The following is an 18402-nucleotide window of genomic DNA, read 5'->3' on the forward strand; positions in this document are numbered from 1 at the left end:
TTCGTTGCTCTGTTTCATTTCTCTATTAGCTCCTTCGTTATTGTCTACACACGGCTCACATGCTGGATGGATCCTCCAAACAATCCCAAAACCTATGAAGACAGGTGATGCTTTGACAGTGTTGTTAGTTTTAATGGGAGTTGGTCTTCTTCTTTTGTTATTGGTTATTGTTCTTTTAAGTAGACTTGCACTTTAAGGAGGTCAAAGCCTAGAATTCGGTTTTTTTAAAACATTTCCACTTAATCATGATGGGCTTGTAGCTCAGTTATAGCCCAGTTATAATTATTTCTGTTTGATATTTGTAACATTTAAAAAAAATCCAAACAAGGTTGTCAGGCATTCAGTCGAAGTCTAAAAAAGGATATCTGATATCAGTCTCCTTCAGCCACGACAAACAAAACCAATGATGAAGTCTTTAGCTTGAATATGAGCTCATATGATAACTTTGTTGGCAATATGTCCCTTGAAGAGAAAGAAGTCGAGACAAAAGGTTTCAGTCAGGTTGTTACATGAACATCAACACTCAGCTGCACTTAGATATGAGAGGAAAGCTATAAATACCTTTAATTCTCACAAAGGTCATCTCCAACCTACAACCATCATTTGTCTTGTTCATAGCTGTTTGAGTTATTGTACATGAAACGCAACGAGTCATTCAGAAATTTACAAGAAGATATAACACACATCCATGGTTTCTATGGCTTTAAGGGGTTAATCAACGAGCCTTGAGCTTTTATATTATCCTTAAAGCTCTTAAAGAACACAGCAACAAACACACAGACAGATTTTCTATATGAAAAAGCAAAGGTTTGCCTAAAAAAAATCTATTTTTCTTCCCCTGATTACCATTAGATTGTGGCATAAATTCCATAATGTAATGGTAATCGTATTAAGACCTCTAAAACATTCCTCACGTCTGAGAGCAGTCGTCTAAATGTTGATCAGCTCAAAACTTCTCTCAAGACCAGTGCATGAAATGTGGGGTATGCTCTGACTCTCAACCCTTTGCTCTGTCCCTTGAAGTGGAGACTATGCACCAGATTTGTCTAATTATCTTGTGAGAGAAAGTGTTTTGAATAGATAATAATGTTTTAGTAGCTAAGGAGAAGCCCACTCTTTCCAGTTTAATGAATCTCGTCCAATGTTGTCCTACATTTGGGGTCCTTTGGGAATCTGTCTTTTATTGTTTCACCTAAATTAACATCTACATCTTTATTGGACATATTTCATTTATAATATACTTTTTTTATGTTATACAGAACACATTGTTGCGTGTACAATAATAGTTCAGTGTGTTTCAAACTTTTAGACCCTTTAAGAAAACTTTATGTAGACAAAAATGTGTGAAAGTTATGGCACATTTAGGCTGTGTGAATATTTATGCTATCTATTATGTCTTATGAGTAACCTTCTCCTAGCAAAGAAAAAAAAATGACTGGAAAAATCACATAACTTAAAAAAAAAAAGAAATATGTTGGGGGTTTTTTGAGTAACAAACCTGACCTGAGTAAAACCCAAAAGAAGCTGTGACTCTTCTGCTCAGGGCGATGCTTTGCATTTCCACCATGCAGCCTTGTCACGTTCCCAGATTGCCACTTCTCAAGTGAAAAGTCCAAGTGGCTCACTTGTCGGGGTTCAAAGCACTGCTCATTTTTTCCTTGGTAGTTTTCATTCTAGCCGTGTGATCAGCGACTAATTTAGACCTGTGACCTCAGGGGAACGCAATTAACTATCGGGCAGGATAAAAATCCAGCAGTTCTCCAGAGCCCAAGGACCAGATTTGTGGATCGGTGCTTTAAAGCCTGCCTATGTAATTGGCAGAGACATTGTAATAAGTAGGGATCATCTCTACCTAATCTGTCACAGCCCAACACTTCCTGTCACTCTCTCTCTCTGTGTTTCATGCTTGGCTGCCACTGAACCAGCCAGCCTGTGAAGCATCTGAGCAGATCAAGACCTCCTTGTGCCTGCAAGCAGAGGGTCCATAAAAATCCAAGAAAAACTAATAAAATTTGCAAATTACACTAGTTTGACAAAGCAAACTTGGGTGTAATAGTATGCTGATAAATAACTAATGATAAAATCAAATCAGCTGAACTTGGAGTAACTGAGGTTTCAGATTTCCCCCCCCCCCTTTTTTTCTTGTTCTCCTTGTTGCTGAAGTACATTTTAAAATTAACACCTTATCCACCTGGGATTGTAAAGCTGATACTAATGTGAAAAACAAATCCATAATTTTTCATACAGCACAGACATTAAGACAGCGGGACACCACTGCCCTCTAGTGGCATGCTTTCACTTCTAAGCCCCCTCAAAACACTCATTATTTAACCTGAATGCCAAAGAAATAATGAAGCTAAACTTTGCCTTTCATATACAATAGTTTTTTGTATGGATACGCTTCAGTAAAACATGCATTGCATTGACCCATACGCTTTAACTCTGGGATTTTCCTAATCACTAACATCATTTCCTTTTGGAAATATCAATTTGCAGCTGCATACAAAAATGGGTAAAAATAACACCTCAAAACATACAAAAGGCTTTTGTGAAGTCCCTGCTTTTGTAGGGAAGGCCTCTTTGTTTTGAGTCGTATAAAAACACAAAAAGCTTTGGAATATTGTTCTTGATATAAACCACTGGATGTAATGTGTACAGGATGCGTCTCGCTTCTCAGTTTCTTGTAAATGAACAGCAGTGAGGGCATTTTTTTCCTCTGGCTGCATTGCGATGTATTTAAAAGCTCAGATCCACTTGCCGTCTCCTCTCACCAGCGGTTACTCTGAACTGCAACATCCAGATCCAAGATGCGTGGAAGTCTACCACTCGCGCCACCTTCCAGGTAGCCGGGCTTCACTGGTTGTGCATCCGACAGACTCGTTTTGCTCTTGTTCAGATCTGGAAGAGGAAACAAAACTTTCTCAAAAAATGAACCAAAGAGAAGCGTCTGTTAACTGACAGCTCCAGCAGTTCCCTACCTGAGATAGCTAATGTCATCTTGCGTCTGGCTCCAAAAGTGGAGATCCCTATTTCTTTCAAGTCCTCATCAGACAGAGTGAGAAATGTCTGGTAGTCAATCTGTGTGAATAACAGAAGCTTAGATTATGATACTCATTGAAAATTCATAAGGTTTAGGCCAGAGGTCAGTAATGAGTGTGCGCATGGTTCTCTGCAGAACCTCTCAACCAGCGAGCTGTGTTGGAAGTGCTAACGAGCTCAGTGTGAAATGCGATTCTCGTTGTAACTCTCTGCATGTGCCTTACCTCCTGTTGTTCAAACAGGTCAATGTATTTGATTAGCCCAAGTTCGCTGAGCAGCTCAGGTAAGTCATCCGTCACGAGGGGGGAGGGGCTTCGCTGACTGCAGGTTGACTCCCTCCTCGCAGAGTACGCACCTTCGAAGAAACATCCGCCAACAGAGTTTTCGTCTAGATGTCAAAAGTGGAGTTTAAGAGCCAGCAAAATTTGCCAAACTTTAAAAGCAGGTGTAACTTACATGACTTGTCATTTCTGCTTCTGTTCAGTGAGGACGAAAACACAGAAAAGGAAGGGAAGCCAGGTGGAGGTGTGGAGGGGGAGGATGGAGACGAGGAAGAGGGGGAAGACGAGGAGACAATCTGAGATGTGGATCCGCGTCTGTCCCTCCAGTTCTCAGAGTCGCTACCAAGACACATTTTTCCCTTCTGAGTAGCCCAAGACTATGAAAAGAAACACTGACATTAATGGGACATGCCTCCTGTTTCTACCTTTTTGTTTTTAATTTACAGATCAAATGGTGGTGAATTTTCACAAACCAGACATCATTTTTCAAAAATGGCAACGAATCCAGTTTAAAAGCAGTCAGCTCTCATTGGCTGGCCTGTCACAGAAAATGTTACCAAACAAATTTAATGTTCAACTCAATCAAAAGGTTACATCCAATCCAATGTTTTAATAATTTGGGGAAATTTTATAATTCTGTTTATATTTTTCTGGCTTAGGTAATAAAATAACATACAGCTATGATTAACTTTAAAAACAGATTTGTTGCACAAGTTTGATTCCACATCCAGGCTCACATATAGAAATAGGGGCCAACCAATGTTTAATGTTCCTTAATAATTCTGGTGGGATATGAAAGAACTGGCACAGATCATTTCAATTGGTTGGTTTCCATAATGAGCATATGTAAACTTCTCAGTAGTATTTTAGAAATGTATGTATGCTTCATTGTTATTATTTCAAGTAAGTATGCGTCCTCCTTGCTAGACAGTGGGCACCCAGAAAGAGCTGGCATGTATAATGTAAAAAATCCCAGGAAAATTAGGTAAAACAAGTCAGGTAAACAGGTTGGAAATAAAATGCTGAGCTGGCTGTAATGATATCAGATTCCACGTAATTGAGCATCCGAACTGGCTGAGCTTACTCATGCTGAGAGATAAATGCTTCACACTGTTACAGGGCGAGAGCAAAATGGAGGCTGCAGTGAAATTAGTAAAGAAAACTACCTCTGGAGCACAGGCAAAAAACAAGCAACAAAATCAGCAACATTTCCTGTAAAAAGAAATAATGAAGTGGAGCAAATGTATTTGAATCGCTCATTAGAATAATAGCACACCAAGTTGTTTTATCTGTCTTGCTTAACTTTAAGTGATATTAACTTCACTTTTCATTAAACAGCCATATCAAAAAATGCTTTTCATGCTGGATTTGTATTTTTGCATGGACTATATGGATGGAAATTAACATCCACATATAGATATATCCATCCATATGTTAGCTTCACAGTTAGTGAATACTGCTCTTTCAGAGTAGAAAAGCTGAATGATGAGCTAAACTATCATGACTACTGTACGTACAACATTTGGTGATATTTTTATGACATAGGCCTGTTTAGTTTTTGCTGTAGTGCCAGTATTAAGATATGGATTTGCCACATATTAGTCCTACTCTACAACCTGTGGTGGAAGAATTATGATACAGCCTTACATATCTTATAGTAGTATTATGATATGGGCTTGTGGGGACTTAGTTGATAAGGTCTAAAATTAAGGTCCATTGATGACCAGCATTACCACAAATATAAGCATTTGCCAGTATATCTTTTTAATGATATATTTGCATTCATTTAAAATTAGCTTCTATCTCTTTTTGCACCTGCTGCTGATTGGTGTTGGCACTCAGGTAAGGTTTGTAGCTGCGTCGGCTGATGCTACGGAGGTCCTTGATAGCTTCAGCTGGCATAGACTTGGAAAATCCGAGCCCACTCCAGGTGTCTGTGGGTGTCCGAACCTCTGTGACCACAGGTTTCCTCTGCATGGCTGTCAACCCAACACAACACAAAATGCAGGAGGGAAAATTAAGACCACCTAAGTCAAAGACAAAACAAGGCAGACCTATGCTAATTTACTGCTTGTCTCAGGATGTAGCTTATCACATGATGAATTTAAGATATTGCAATGTTAAGAGGAGAATTTAATGCAACATTTGCAGAAAACTGTGGTGCTGTAGTGAAATAGTACTAATTAATATTATAAATATACATATCTACTATGAAAAAATTTATTATTTTCAAAATTAACTAAATTCAGCCCAGTTAGTTTTTGCCAAAATTGCCTGTGGCAAACAATGGGTTTCCTCAACATATGAATCTGGTTCAGAAATTGCATCATCACTTCACACAAAGTGAAAGATGAACATGATTATAACCGTTGGAACAGTATTTGTATGTGCACACGCATATCAGTGTGACTAAATGCCCCATTCATACACCAGCATGGATGTTCCTAATGACTGCGAGGCAGATGGCCCATTCAAACTGCTAATTCATATTCCCATAAAACAACACAAAGGGAATTGGTACCATTTGGCTGCAGATCGAGTCTGGATCTCTCATTCGGCATGACGGATGAGGCAATGCATCTCCTTACTGGTATATATGGATGTGTATATGCAAGCATGATTGGGTCCATGTGTGTGGTGTCTGTGTTGTGTATCCAGCTCATGTGAATTAAGTGGGAGTGCCAATACTTCTCTATTGTAACTTTGGCACTGTGCAGCCTATAAACAAATCCTCTGTATCAGCTGTCCTGGCAGTAAGCAACTCTGAAATGAGCTTCCTCTGTGAAATCACTCCCTCTGCTTAGAATATCAGTATGTTTCATTACGTTCTCAGATGAACTAAACAAATACTGGTTTTTTTCTTGCCTAATCATAATATGTCATTCAACACAATGCTCAGAACAACATTTGTACATAAAATGAGTTTATATTATAAGAGGCATGTCACAAAATTTACATATTTAGCCATTAAATATATTTTGCTGTGTACTTGGAGTCTCAGGAGTGCAGACAAGTGTAATTTAGTGCTCCCCATCATTAGAACCTCTTCAAAGTGCCTGGTTAAATTTGATTTTTCTTGGAGTTGTACCCACATTAGATGAAAAATCCCTCTTCGTTTGCGTGAAGCACTTCAAGGATGAGTGCTTCAGAAACTAGCCAGTACCAAGACGAATTTCTTGAAAGACTTTAATCTGATTGAGAGGCTAATTCTGTCTATGGAAACGACAGACACAGCGTGTGGTGAGCTACAAATAACACTAAAATAACAACAAATTTTATTTTGGACATGAATTTATTGTGTGTTGTGTTGACATGATGTCTTAGCCACTGTTTTGATAGCAGTAGCATGATATCTTCTGTTTATGCTAGTACTGTGTGCTAGCTTTTAGCTCATTGAGGACAAAACACTTGATGTTTTGAATAGTATTAACACATAAACAGTTTGCCATTGTTTTTGGCATTTTTGTCTTGGGGAACACATGATCCAAATACATTTAATGTCTTTCTTGGAGCTAGAGTTAGCTTACTCATCTGTGTTGAGGCCTTGTTTACAAGATGTGTTCATTCATATTGTGTGGCACCGTGGTTCAAATATATAAAGTTTCTGCTATTATCTTTTAATCGTAACTCTTCTATCAAACTACAAAACACTCTACGCTAATTGTGCTCATCGCTAATATGAGCTGCTTATACATTTCCAAATAATTTTGCCTTATTTCTAAATATAGAAACTCTTTTCCACAGAAATTCCCCTCTCACATGTGCAACAATATGTTGCCTGCACAATTTCTTTTAACTGTACGCCGAATATTAAAACTGTCTAGCTGCAAAAATAGTTTGAAAGCACTAACCTCTTGTTGCCATCAGTTTCTTCTTCTCATAGTCATAATCCTACAAAGCACAAACGGCAAATAAAAAAGGTAAATAATCCATGAAATTGATTTTTCCTCTTTGCTTGCTGAGGATAGACAGCAGGAACCTAATTTGCTGGAGAAATAAGCACTGGCATGAAACTTCCTGCTGCTGTGGCGGTACACTTGTTAACTTCACTGCACTGTAACATTTGAGAGAGATGACAAACAGGAGTGGAAGGAAACAAGCACAAAAATCAATTCTCAAATCAAATTCCAAGCTGATCAAGAATGTGAAAACCAACAAACTGCATAGCAGTGTGGATGAGATGTTCCTGCTTTTTTTCAGTTTATTTCATCAACGTCTGTAGGCATAAAAAGTCTATTCTCTTTCATCTTCTGTGCCACGGGGCTAAGGGAGATTTGATTGTTGGTCCACAGAGTGTTACTCATAAGTTGTTGATGTTGAAAAGAGGCTGCAGTTTCTGCTTTTCCTCACCCCGACCTTAGATGAGTCAGCGTGAACATTTTGAGCCCGAGGAGCATCTCTCCTCAGGCTGTTCCTTCGCTCACTCCACCCTCGCTCTGTCTCTGCGTTCACCAACCTGACACGTTCAGGACACACACACACACACACCCACACGCACAGACACAAGTGAAAATTCACGGTTGATTCTGATGGTTGATAATTTGTGTGTATTGCACAGACATTCATACTGCTTTGTCAAAAAGTTCAAGTGGTATGGAACCTGAAAGGATCTGACTGCGACTCTTTGTGATTGGCCAACACAACGTTGTGAAGTGGAAGGAAGATGATACAAGGTTGTTGGGTTTTTTTTTATTGCAAATAAAAATGCCAAAAGTATTGGGCTGTTTTTTTCAACCTTCACTATGGAATCCCTAAAAGAAATCTAGTGAAGCCAAACTAGATGGCCTTCACAGATCAGCAAGATGAATGTCGAGGGTCAAGGTTCAGCTATAAAGTAAACCTCTCCCACCTGTACTGTTCTGTATTTTCCTCCCTCTACCATCCAAAACATTCAGCTCCGCCCTGTACTGAAGAAAAGCAGACCTAATATATGTGTGCCTATGTTAATCATGCTGCACTCGGTAAAATATAACCTTTCAGTGATGAGTCATCGTCCATCTGGAAACAACATCTTGACTTTCACAAGGTTGACCAGATGATCTATAATTTATTACTTTTTTAATACTAATTAGAGTTCCACTTTTTAAATCTTGGTTATGAAAACACTGAGGACAATGAAACAGATGGTGGTGTACTAGTGCTGAGGGCTCACCTGTATGCCAGCGCCTGCCCTGTGGAATGCCGTCTGCCCTGGCTGTGTATTTTGCTGATTTCTGGACCTTGGAGACTCCCCCTCCTACCATTCAGACCCACCCTGCTGATGTTGTTGTTTCCTAATGTGCACACCTCAGATGGTGACATTCTCACAACCTCAATGCTCTCCTCCTCAGATTGGTCAGACTGATTCTCGCTTTCAAGGATCTATAGGAAAGGTTAAGAATACATTTTGTATTCTGTAGAGATCTTTCGGTCGGTTTTCACCCTTGAAGCCTTTTTAACACAAACAGTGACTCACCTTTTCCAGTTGCCGACTGTCTGTTCCCTTCAGTGCTGTCCTTCCCTCATCTGTTGGAGAAGTGAGGCCTGGTGGAGCTGACAGGTGGGATTTAGTTCCATTCAGCACCTCTGTGGTTTGAACAGGTGCAGAGCCTGGTCAGGAAGGTGAGAAACATGCATAGTGCATTATTTCAGTGTGGCCAAGCTGTGCCAGTGCACACAGAATTCCTTAGTGAGGGATTTCTGTTCTAGATGGACATGTTTGCAGGTGCAAAACTTCAATTAACTCAGCCTCAGACTTCCTGGGAAAGAATGTTTTCTCTCTGAATGAGATTCATTCAGTCATTAAATAAAGCTTAGTTATGGTAATTATTCCACAATAGTCATATTGGAGTATCCATTTATGCATTCATATTTTTCCATTTTTTTTATGCAAGTTTTTGAAATCATGGTTCAAGATAACACATCTATGTCATTCACCTATTCACTGTTTGTCTCAGTTTATTAAATCTGTGTCATATTCCTTATGTTGTTTTATTTTGTTTCTGTCAAATAAGTTGGCTCTCCAGACCTATTTAATTGAATAGTGGTGGTTTTTGCATGAATGATGACCTGGCTAAGCCAAATTGTATCCTCCCACCAACTCACCTACAACCAGAAACACCAAATGACCAAAATGCAGTCAAAATTTCTTAAAAATTGTAAAACTGCCCTATAAATTGGAGCTAATCTGAAGCTCCAATTTAAATTTTGGATTCAGTATGAATCACCATAGCAGTTCACCGCTGTGGTGAACTGCAATATTTTCTTCCACTGCTTTTTATTGCTTTTTTAATAGTAAAATGGGATACAAATAAGCAATAAGAAACTTCTTCAAGGCATCACTTTTTTTTATTTTTCCTGTTTTGTGCCTGTAAGTAACCCACTGGTTTCTGAACTTATAATAATTTACAGTGGAAGCTAAGTTTAGATGGCTGGACATCCACCTCATATTCACATTATCATACCCTGTTCAGAGAGAGCAAGCTGCTGCAGCAACATGTCGAGCCAGTAGTTTGCCAGTCTGCCACCAGGTGACATGAGGTCAGGGTTCACTGTAGTTATCTTCGCAGTCTCAGAGGAATCGAGTCCTAGGAGCAGACGCCGGGCTTCATAAATGCAGGAGATGTTCCTTTCCAGACCCTTCACCACCACTGACTGATAAATATACATCAACACAGATTTTTCCCTCATCAGTATTCTGCCCGCTGCAGCAGATGGATCTAATGTGGTGAATTAATTTACACCTGAATTTAAACAGATGGGATTTTACAGAAAAATAAAAAAGAAAGAAAGAAATTTCAAATAAATATCTCTTTGTTAAACAGCCCTTATGAAATGAGCACACTATAACAGTCTTGTCCTAGACTGAATTAAGATTTAAACAGATGGAGCTGAGAGCCAACAAAAAAACTGAATTATTTCATTTTATTATTTTTAATGGTGTCTCATGGAAAATAGCGCATATATATATTTGGATGACACTCACCTTGCTTGTCTGTTTCGCTTTGGGCTTGACGCTAATGAAGACTCCGAGGTTTTGCATCATCTGAGCCAGTTTGGAAGGGCCTCCCTCCCCATCTTCCCGAATGTCAAACATCAAACACACTGGTAGGCAATCCTAGATGTGTGCGCATGTATTTCACAACAAATAGAAAAAGCAAAACACAAAAACAGCTGTGACTTTTCTGGTGGCAGTATCAGAAGCAACGTGCGACTGAAACAACAAAAAGCATGTGTACCATGAGCTGTTGCCGAGCGAGACACACTCCGTCAGGGCTGCCCTGAATGAGCAATGAGGGGGGACTCTGAGGGGCACTGAGGTCTGGCAGAATGATCTGGGTCTGGGTCTTGTGCATAACACTTAGAAAGTTTGCACCATTTTGTCCCAGCAGGAAGAGATGCTGCTGAGCAGTGACATCCAGCTGGCTGCTCACAATCTCCCCTGAGGCCTCTGACCCAAGCAGGAGCTCCATCAGGATGCATGTCGCCTTCTGTCAGGCGACAATATTTATACACCAAAATTATAACATGGACAGACACAAGATTTGTAAAATATTTGAGCGGTTTAGGTGAAAGTAACCTTGACAGCAGCTGTGTTGCCTTGCAGTCCCCAAACTGTGCAGGAGCTTCCATAAAAGGCTGTCTGGGCTTGAGGCAGTGGCAGCACAGCCCTGAAACCCACACTGACCCCCAAAGTCTGCGCCACCTGTTGGATGAATGGGGAGCCTGCATCTGGCAGAGCCTGGGGTACCAGGCTGACTGGCAGGTCAAAAGTCAGAGAGAGAGGCTGAAGGTCCTACAGTGTGATGAAGTCAAAGAAAAAAAATGAGTGTAAACCAAAGACAGACTGCAGAAAATGTTGGCATTTGGACAAATAGGCAGAATTATTTGTTCTTGTCATCCCATTGATTGCAGTATTGATCCACGCTTCTGACAGCAGGGAAGAAGTGAGTGCTGAGATAAAGTCCCAGCTCAGATTGACTACTCACTCTTATCCTCCTCCTGGCTTCTTCCACCCCTTCTATGGGGCCAGCGATAGAAACCTGGAAAAAATAAGGCCGACAGCCAAAACTAAATTTATTTCTAGTCACCTTTAAAGCTGCAGTATTTAACTATATTATAAAAACATGTTTTTTACATATATGTTAAAACTATCACTATGTCGTGACAGTGTAACATAAGACAATCTGTGAAAAAATCAGGCTTCTCTGCCTTCTCCCTGTTTTTCTTCTGTCATCTGTAGTAATACACGCTCAGTCAGAAACTACCAATCAGAGCAAGGAGGAGGGTCTTAGTGCTGTCAATAAATCAGCAAAAGTATCTGTTCTGATGAGTCTTTTGTCAGAATAAAAGTACCTTTAGAAAATTTCAACGCTTAAACAACATACTTTTCAATAAGCTTGCATATTTGTATTAAAATAGTTAATTAATTAATAATATATATAAAATAATAAGGTAATATTAAACATGTTAAGCATAAAAACATCACAACTAAAATATGTAAAGGTTTGAAAGCATCAGTCCGTGTGTAATCTGCATAATGTGCTTAGTGAGTTGACTGAAATAAATGAACTTTCCAGTTATAACCCCACTTATTGAACAGGACAGTAGATGCTGTCTTTCAACCTGATTGCTCTTCTCTCCTGCAGCGTTGTGACGATTGGAGTCGGGGAAGTGGATGTGACAGCCTGTGACTTCCATCACCTTCTTTATGTTCCCACCTCCTTTTCCAATGACATGGGAATGCTCTGTGAAAGCCACGTCCATCTTCAGAGTCACCTTGTTCACCTGTTATTCACACAATCCAGGGACTACATACTCACTTTGAAGCAGAAAGTTAGGAAATGTCACTTTTGAAACAAAGAAACCTTAATGCATTTGCCACCATTCCCACATAACATTATGATCACCGATAATTTAAGTAAATATCACTGATTATCTCTTTCTCGTGACACCTGTTAGAGTGGGATATATTAGGCATCAAGTGAAAAAAACCATTTGAATAAAACCATAAAACCAACAGACAAGCTGCTGTGGCTAAAATTACTGAAGAAGTTAATGGTCCTTCTGATTGAAAGGTGTCAAAATGCACACTGCACCACAGTTTATTGCAGACGGAGCTGCATGGCTGCAGACCAGTCCCGGAGGCTGTGCTGTGATCCCAAAATTAGCAAATGAGCAATAAAACTAAATCAAGGAGCAATAAAGCAAGGCTGCCAAGTCTAATGAATCACATTTTCTTTTACATCTCATGGATGACTGGGTGGGTGCATGTACCTCTTTTATCTGGGAAACACGTGGCACCAAGAGGGATTATGGGAACAATTCACTGTGATGCTTTGGGCATTGAAAACTTGGGTCACTCTGTCCAGGCAGATTTTATTTTGATATGTACCGCTTACCTAAATGTGGGGGCATATTAGTGCTTTAATAAATGATACTATGTAATTATGTTGAGTCAATCTGATATATTTCACCGTTAATCACCACAGCACGCCTTCAGAGAGTTAGTTAAGTCTATCCTCTGAAGAGTGATGTCTTGTCTGTTTTGCTGCAAAACAGCACTATAAGGCAAGTGGTCATAATGCTGTGCCTCATCTCTGCATTGATCAGAACATTGTTGACAGCTGTTACCTTGGTTTCCAGCACTTCAAGTATCTTCTTTTTGGCTGCCATAACGTCGGTTCTCTTCCCTTCCACCTTCACATGAGGGTCTAGTTGGAAATCACAAACTGTTCTCACACATTTGCATGTAATGCAGTAAAATAGTGCAACGGTGATTAGAGTGGAGGAGTAAAGAGCATGACAGGAAAAAGAAATCTCTTGTTTGAATAGAGCATAAAGACTTTGGCACCTTTCTTTGACTTGGCTCCAATCTTTAGTTTGGATGGCCATTTCACCTGAGTGCTAGTTTCTCTCATTACCTGTGAGAGATTACAGGAGAAGCAAAGCAGACACTCTCATTGTATGCGTAATGAGGGAACACGCCTACACACAGTCACGCAGACAGAAGATTGCTCCATTCCGAGAACACAAAGGCACATTTGCATTTGAAAGGGTGCAATTATCACCTCTATTAAAAAAAATATAAAGAGTAAATGCAGAGTTTGGGGCAAATATTGAAACTAGATATTTTCTGTGATCTGTGAGCTGGTGAGTGTTTTTATGGGTTTAGTAATAGAAGAGTTTCCAAAGAAGATTGACTCACTCGCTCGAAAAACTTTTCTCCTGTCTCTCCTCCTTGTTCCGGAGCTGAAAAGACACAAAAAACATTTTTAGTTTGTAGGATTTCTTTAAGAAATACTTTCCCAAATTGAGGGAATAATAAATCTCTCAATTTATTATTGAGTGAATGAAATGAAAAATAAAATGAAAAATTGTTTTGCTTCTTTATGGCACAGGGTATTTTGCCTCCAGATTTTGAGTTGCTGTGACTCAGTGGGAAGAGTACTTATCCTGGAATTGGAAACTTGGGGGTTCTATTCCAGCTTCATCCCCGCCGCATGCTGATGTGCCCTTGGGCAAAGCACTCCAAGATGCCTGCTGAACAGGGTATGAGTTTGTGTGTTGTTTGTGCTGAACTCTAACTACCATTTTTCATACCCCTGGCAGTTTTTGTTATTGCTCTCTGGAAATAATATTAAAATTTTGGAGTGGCTAAGCCAGAGTCCCAGCTTGAGTCTGTGGAGGAGTGATGATTAGGGTGATTGTAAGGAGGCCTTCTAACCTCAAATAATTAGAGCTCATCAAATATAAACCATTTCAATACCAGTTGACATTTGCAAAAAAAGCTTGTCAGAGATTATGAGAAGAGTTGGAGTGATATGTCAACAGCTTTGTTTATTGAAAAGGATTTAAATTTGATGATCTTTTCATATGTTTTCAGTCAGAAAGACAAACCTAACAAGATATGCTGAGCTCCGAATTATTGAAAGAAATCAATTTAACAAGTATTTACAACACACATCTGCATGCTGTCATGAGATTTTTTTTTTTGCTTTAAAGTCCTTCACCTTTTTTATTCTACCACACTCTTTCTTCCACTCAACTTTCCAGTAATGAACTTGGATTCCAGCTTATTTTTGTACCTTTCTCTCATTGTGCAGGGTGTTTATAACAGTCTGCTAAACAGAAGTCAAGTAAGCAGTATGTCCAGTGATAGTGCATATCATAACATGGTTTTAACATTTCTGTGTATTTTTTTTTTCCATAGTCCTTATTTTTATTTTTATTTTTTTGAGGAACTGAGTTTGGGGTTTTATGTACTTGTAAAACCATTCAAATAGACACTTTAAACATATATATATTACTCTGTCTGCAATAAAGTTACATTATATGAGTTCCAAAATTGAATTAATGAAAACACTTAAAATTTAAATTGCAGTTTCTTCTTATAAGGACATAACACTGCAAACTAGTTTATGAGAAGGTGAATTGGTTGCCATGTTTTGTTGTTCTGTTCACAGGGGAACTTTTTAGAAAATAACACGTGTACAAAGTCAACATTGTTGAAACTTTGCCAAGCAAGTGGAACAAGAGGTTGCTGGAAATATATCCAAGTTTAAAAGGCCATTGCTCCTTGGTGACATTTACAGGATTCAAGGGGAGCTTTAGAAACAGTCCCCCTCCCTCGCCTTGTCATCGCTATGGGTTACACAGGCCAGAGCTGAGGAATGGGAAGAGAACAGAGTGAGGTGGAGCGAGAAAGTTGCACATCAGGAAGACAACTACAAATCAGGTTTTAGACAGCAAATCACATTAGTGGCATGTCCTGATATAAACACCCCCCAGTTTTAGAAAGCAAAAAATGGCTGTGGCAATAAGACTCTATATAATTCAAGGTGAATTGTAACGTGACAGAAAAGCATGAGAAACATGCCTTACAGCCTGGCCAGTGCTCAAACAGACACACACCATCCAAGCTGCAAACATGTTACAAACAAGCTACAGTTATTGGAGTCGAATTGTTTTAAGAGCCGCACCATCATGAGCAAACATAATCACTGGCTGCTGTGAGCAAGTCAAAGAGTTTCCCCAATGACATGAGGGAGGCATTTGTCATAAAGCTGCCAAGAGGCGATAACTAACAGGAGCAGTTGCCTCCGCTTCCCAGGCAGAAAGGATAAAAAGCGAAAAGGGGCTTCTGAATTCATAAGCCAACGCAGGTCATAAATCACAAAGCTACAGCAACAGGAGTTTAATGCATGGCAGTTACTGATGGCAACAACAAGCAGCTGGAGGCGGTGACGCTGGTTCAGGTAGATAACAAGTGCCGACGCAGAGGAGGACTGTGATAGGCATCAAAAGGAACAATCTGTTGCTTCTAAGGCAGAACATGAAGATGTAAAGATTATGAGAGAACCAAGAAAGCTATCTCACTCACCATACAGCATGCTTTCAAGCTTCTTCCTGTCAATCCTGAACCTCTCCTCCACCCACTCTGGATCCAAGCTTTGCCTTTTTGCATCCTCTCCAGTGAAGCTTTGTACTTCTTTCTCCTCTTCCTCATCCTCCTTTTGCTCTCTGGGGTCAATCTTTGCTGTTGAGTCCAGTTCTAAACTAGTTTCCAGTTTGGGCTGCTGAGGCCCTGTGATGTCCAAAGAAACAGGGGAGCTTTTCTCCATGATGTTGGTGGCAGTCGTAGCAGGACTTAGCCCTTGTCAGTGTTTGTGCATGTGTGTGACCAAGGAGACAGCCCAAGTGAGAGAAAAAGGGGGACAGAGGCCAGAATCAACCCTCCTCCCACCGTCTTTTCTTTGACCACCCGCCTCCTTTCCCTAAATTTGGTAGGAAGATTGAAGTCTTTCTCACCCCTTTCAGCCTGTTTAAGACATTGAATAATTTGTTGCCATAACTTTAACTGCGAAGATGCTTTAAATAACTTACTTCAACTACTCGAGCAACATCTTTTCTGAAATCTAGAGTCATTCAGTTCTTGAGTAGCCCAAAGTTTACTCCTACAGAGGATGTGAATGTATACTGACGTGCTAGCTCACAGAGCCAATCGCATACATCATGAAAATCATCTTCACAGCAGTACACACAGCTAGCAAAACATTCATCCAGCTAACCACTGGCCCTCTGCTGTTGTCCGCATTTCCCCCCTTCTGAATAGAAAACTGGATATGTCAGAGGTCTGAGTGAAGAGAAGCAAAGAGGTGTACTGTACAAGAAACCCTGAAATTCACCTATACAACACAGAGTACACTTTAAGGTTATTTAAAGGGGTAATCTGGGTTTATTGATCATGTTACAATAAACAGCACATAATTGCAAAGGGATGTGATGAAGTTCTCTAAATAAGCCCCATACAACCAAGAAAAAATGCACTGCAACAAAACTTTGGGAAAATGTCAAGATTTAAAAGTAGATTTTCACAGATGCTCTCTCCATCAAATCTGATGCCACTGGAAGAATTTTGAAAAGGTCAGTGAAAATATTCAGATATACCACACCAGTAGAGACACTACCCAGAATATGTGTGGCATTATTTGCTGCAAATGGTTAAAACTGCATGGTTGTAGTGAGATGGAATTTAGTTTTGTTGTGTGCTTGTAACTGTGAAATTATTCTGCAAGAATTCAGGAGGGAATACTAGGGACATTTGCATTTTCACCTACAGCACCTTTCAAATATGTCAGAGAAAAAGTTGTGGCTCTCTACTATACTGTTTGTCGAGTTGCTTCTTTGATGAAAAAAAGTAGGAGAGTTCAAAGTCAGAAGTGTGCTGATGAACTGGGAATGCATAAAAGCAAAACAAGATTTCAGAAATACCTTAGTGCTTCTTGAGTCCCTTTGCTGTTTTAAATTTGTAAAAATGTCAAACACAACATGAAGTAGGAGCAAAAACAAACTGCTCAATTAGTGAGCTCTGGTGGGAGTCCCTTTTCAGCTCAGGCTGAGGTTTTCCATATTGCTTTGACAAATATGGCCTCAGGCAGACCAGTAAACAGTTTCTGGCAGTGCAGAGACCCTGCTAACATTACATCCTACTGCAGGCAATTCGCCCGAGGAGGAAGTGAAAGACCTGATGATTGTGTCACCATGGCAACAGGGCAAGGAGTGAGTCACTCCAAGTTGGACCTGACATCACAAGTGCATATCTCATCCTTTGTGCCGTCCTGTTTTGTTCAGGCCCATTTGACTGGAAGACGATGTGGTTCCAGTAAGATGTTGGAGACTGCATCACATTTTTAATCACCCGGATGGGCAAAGAAAAAAAACAACTGGTGAGCATCAATCCAGAAATGAATCAGAGGGTTTCTAATTATACCCCACTTCATCAACCTTTTTATCTGCAAAGAAAATCTTTAGAAATAAGCATCATTGCATCCTGAGGGTCTGTGAGTCAGCAGATTCAGAAGAAAAGTTTAAAACTTTTGCAAAGCCAATGGGGGTTAATTCCTAATCAGACTGTTAGAGATAGTGATGACTGGTCTTACTATTTTTACCAATAACGATGGAACATTATAAAAAAAAAAGGGAATCAAAATGCATATTCCCATCTACATGTGAATTTGGATTGGACATTTGGGGCTGCAAATATCCATCATACAACAAAAAATATTCTTACTAAATTCTTCAAAATAATAAGATAGAAATTGAAGATTTTCTTAATATTTTGGCCAATTGTTTTTGACTGAATTCGAATAGTGGTGGTTACATCACCTATGCACTTTTAAATACCATAAAAAAGATATCTCCAGACTAAGATATCCTTAATTTCATCTAAAAAACCTACTTTAGGATTGTTTTCTAATTTTGGTTAGAAATATTACAAAAAATGTCCATAAGAAAACATTATGAGATGACTAATAATAAATTTTATGTAGTTATCACATATTTTTACAGCTACATATGTTGTTAGGGTTGGAGTAGGGCTATGATTTAAAACATTGTTTGAGTTGTGTTTGCAAGTTGTCAGTTTTCTGTATACAACTGTAGCTTTTGTGAAAACTATGAATAAACATGCTATTTATTAACTTTTGTGGGTTTTTTTTGTTTATTTCTAGTCCATCTTGAAGACAACATATTGAAATGCTTATCAAACATTAGATTCATTCTGCAAGTCATTCTTATATTTGTCTGGTCCTCATAAGTAAAA

General features: G+C 39.4%; 1 protein-coding gene across 2 annotated transcripts; it reads right to left on the reverse strand.

Annotated features, from left to right (window-relative positions):
• Positions 1-538: 538 nt before the first annotated feature.
• bicc2 (bicaudal C homolog 2) lies at positions 539-16010 on the reverse strand. Of its 2 annotated transcripts, none has more exons than XM_032555793.1 (19): positions 15682-16010; positions 13507-13550; positions 13153-13222; positions 12933-13012; positions 11925-12086; positions 11288-11341; positions 10879-11094; positions 10538-10789; positions 10285-10416; positions 9764-9953; positions 8776-8909; positions 8473-8681; positions 7671-7776; positions 7172-7211; positions 5136-5299; positions 3496-3697; positions 3264-3394; positions 2979-3078; positions 539-2898 (listed from the first exon to the last, which is right to left on the reverse strand). In XM_032555793.1, the coding sequence occupies exons 1-19, from the start codon at positions 15920-15922 to the stop codon at positions 2768-2770; spliced, it is 2658 nt and encodes an 885-aa protein (XP_032411684.1). In that variant the 5' UTR covers positions 15923-16010; the 3' UTR covers positions 539-2767. The 2 variants fall into 2 exon arrangements, with proteins under 2 accessions (XP_032411684.1, XP_032411683.1); XM_032555792.1 differs by having other exon boundaries at positions 3264-3427.
• Positions 16011-18402: the final 2392 nt, after the last annotated feature.

The sequence above is a fragment of the Xiphophorus hellerii genome, chromosome 23 (genome assembly GCF_003331165.1).
Source record: "Xiphophorus hellerii strain 12219 chromosome 23, Xiphophorus_hellerii-4.1, whole genome shotgun sequence".
NCBI lineage: Eukaryota > Metazoa > Chordata > Actinopteri > Cyprinodontiformes > Poeciliidae > Xiphophorus > Xiphophorus hellerii.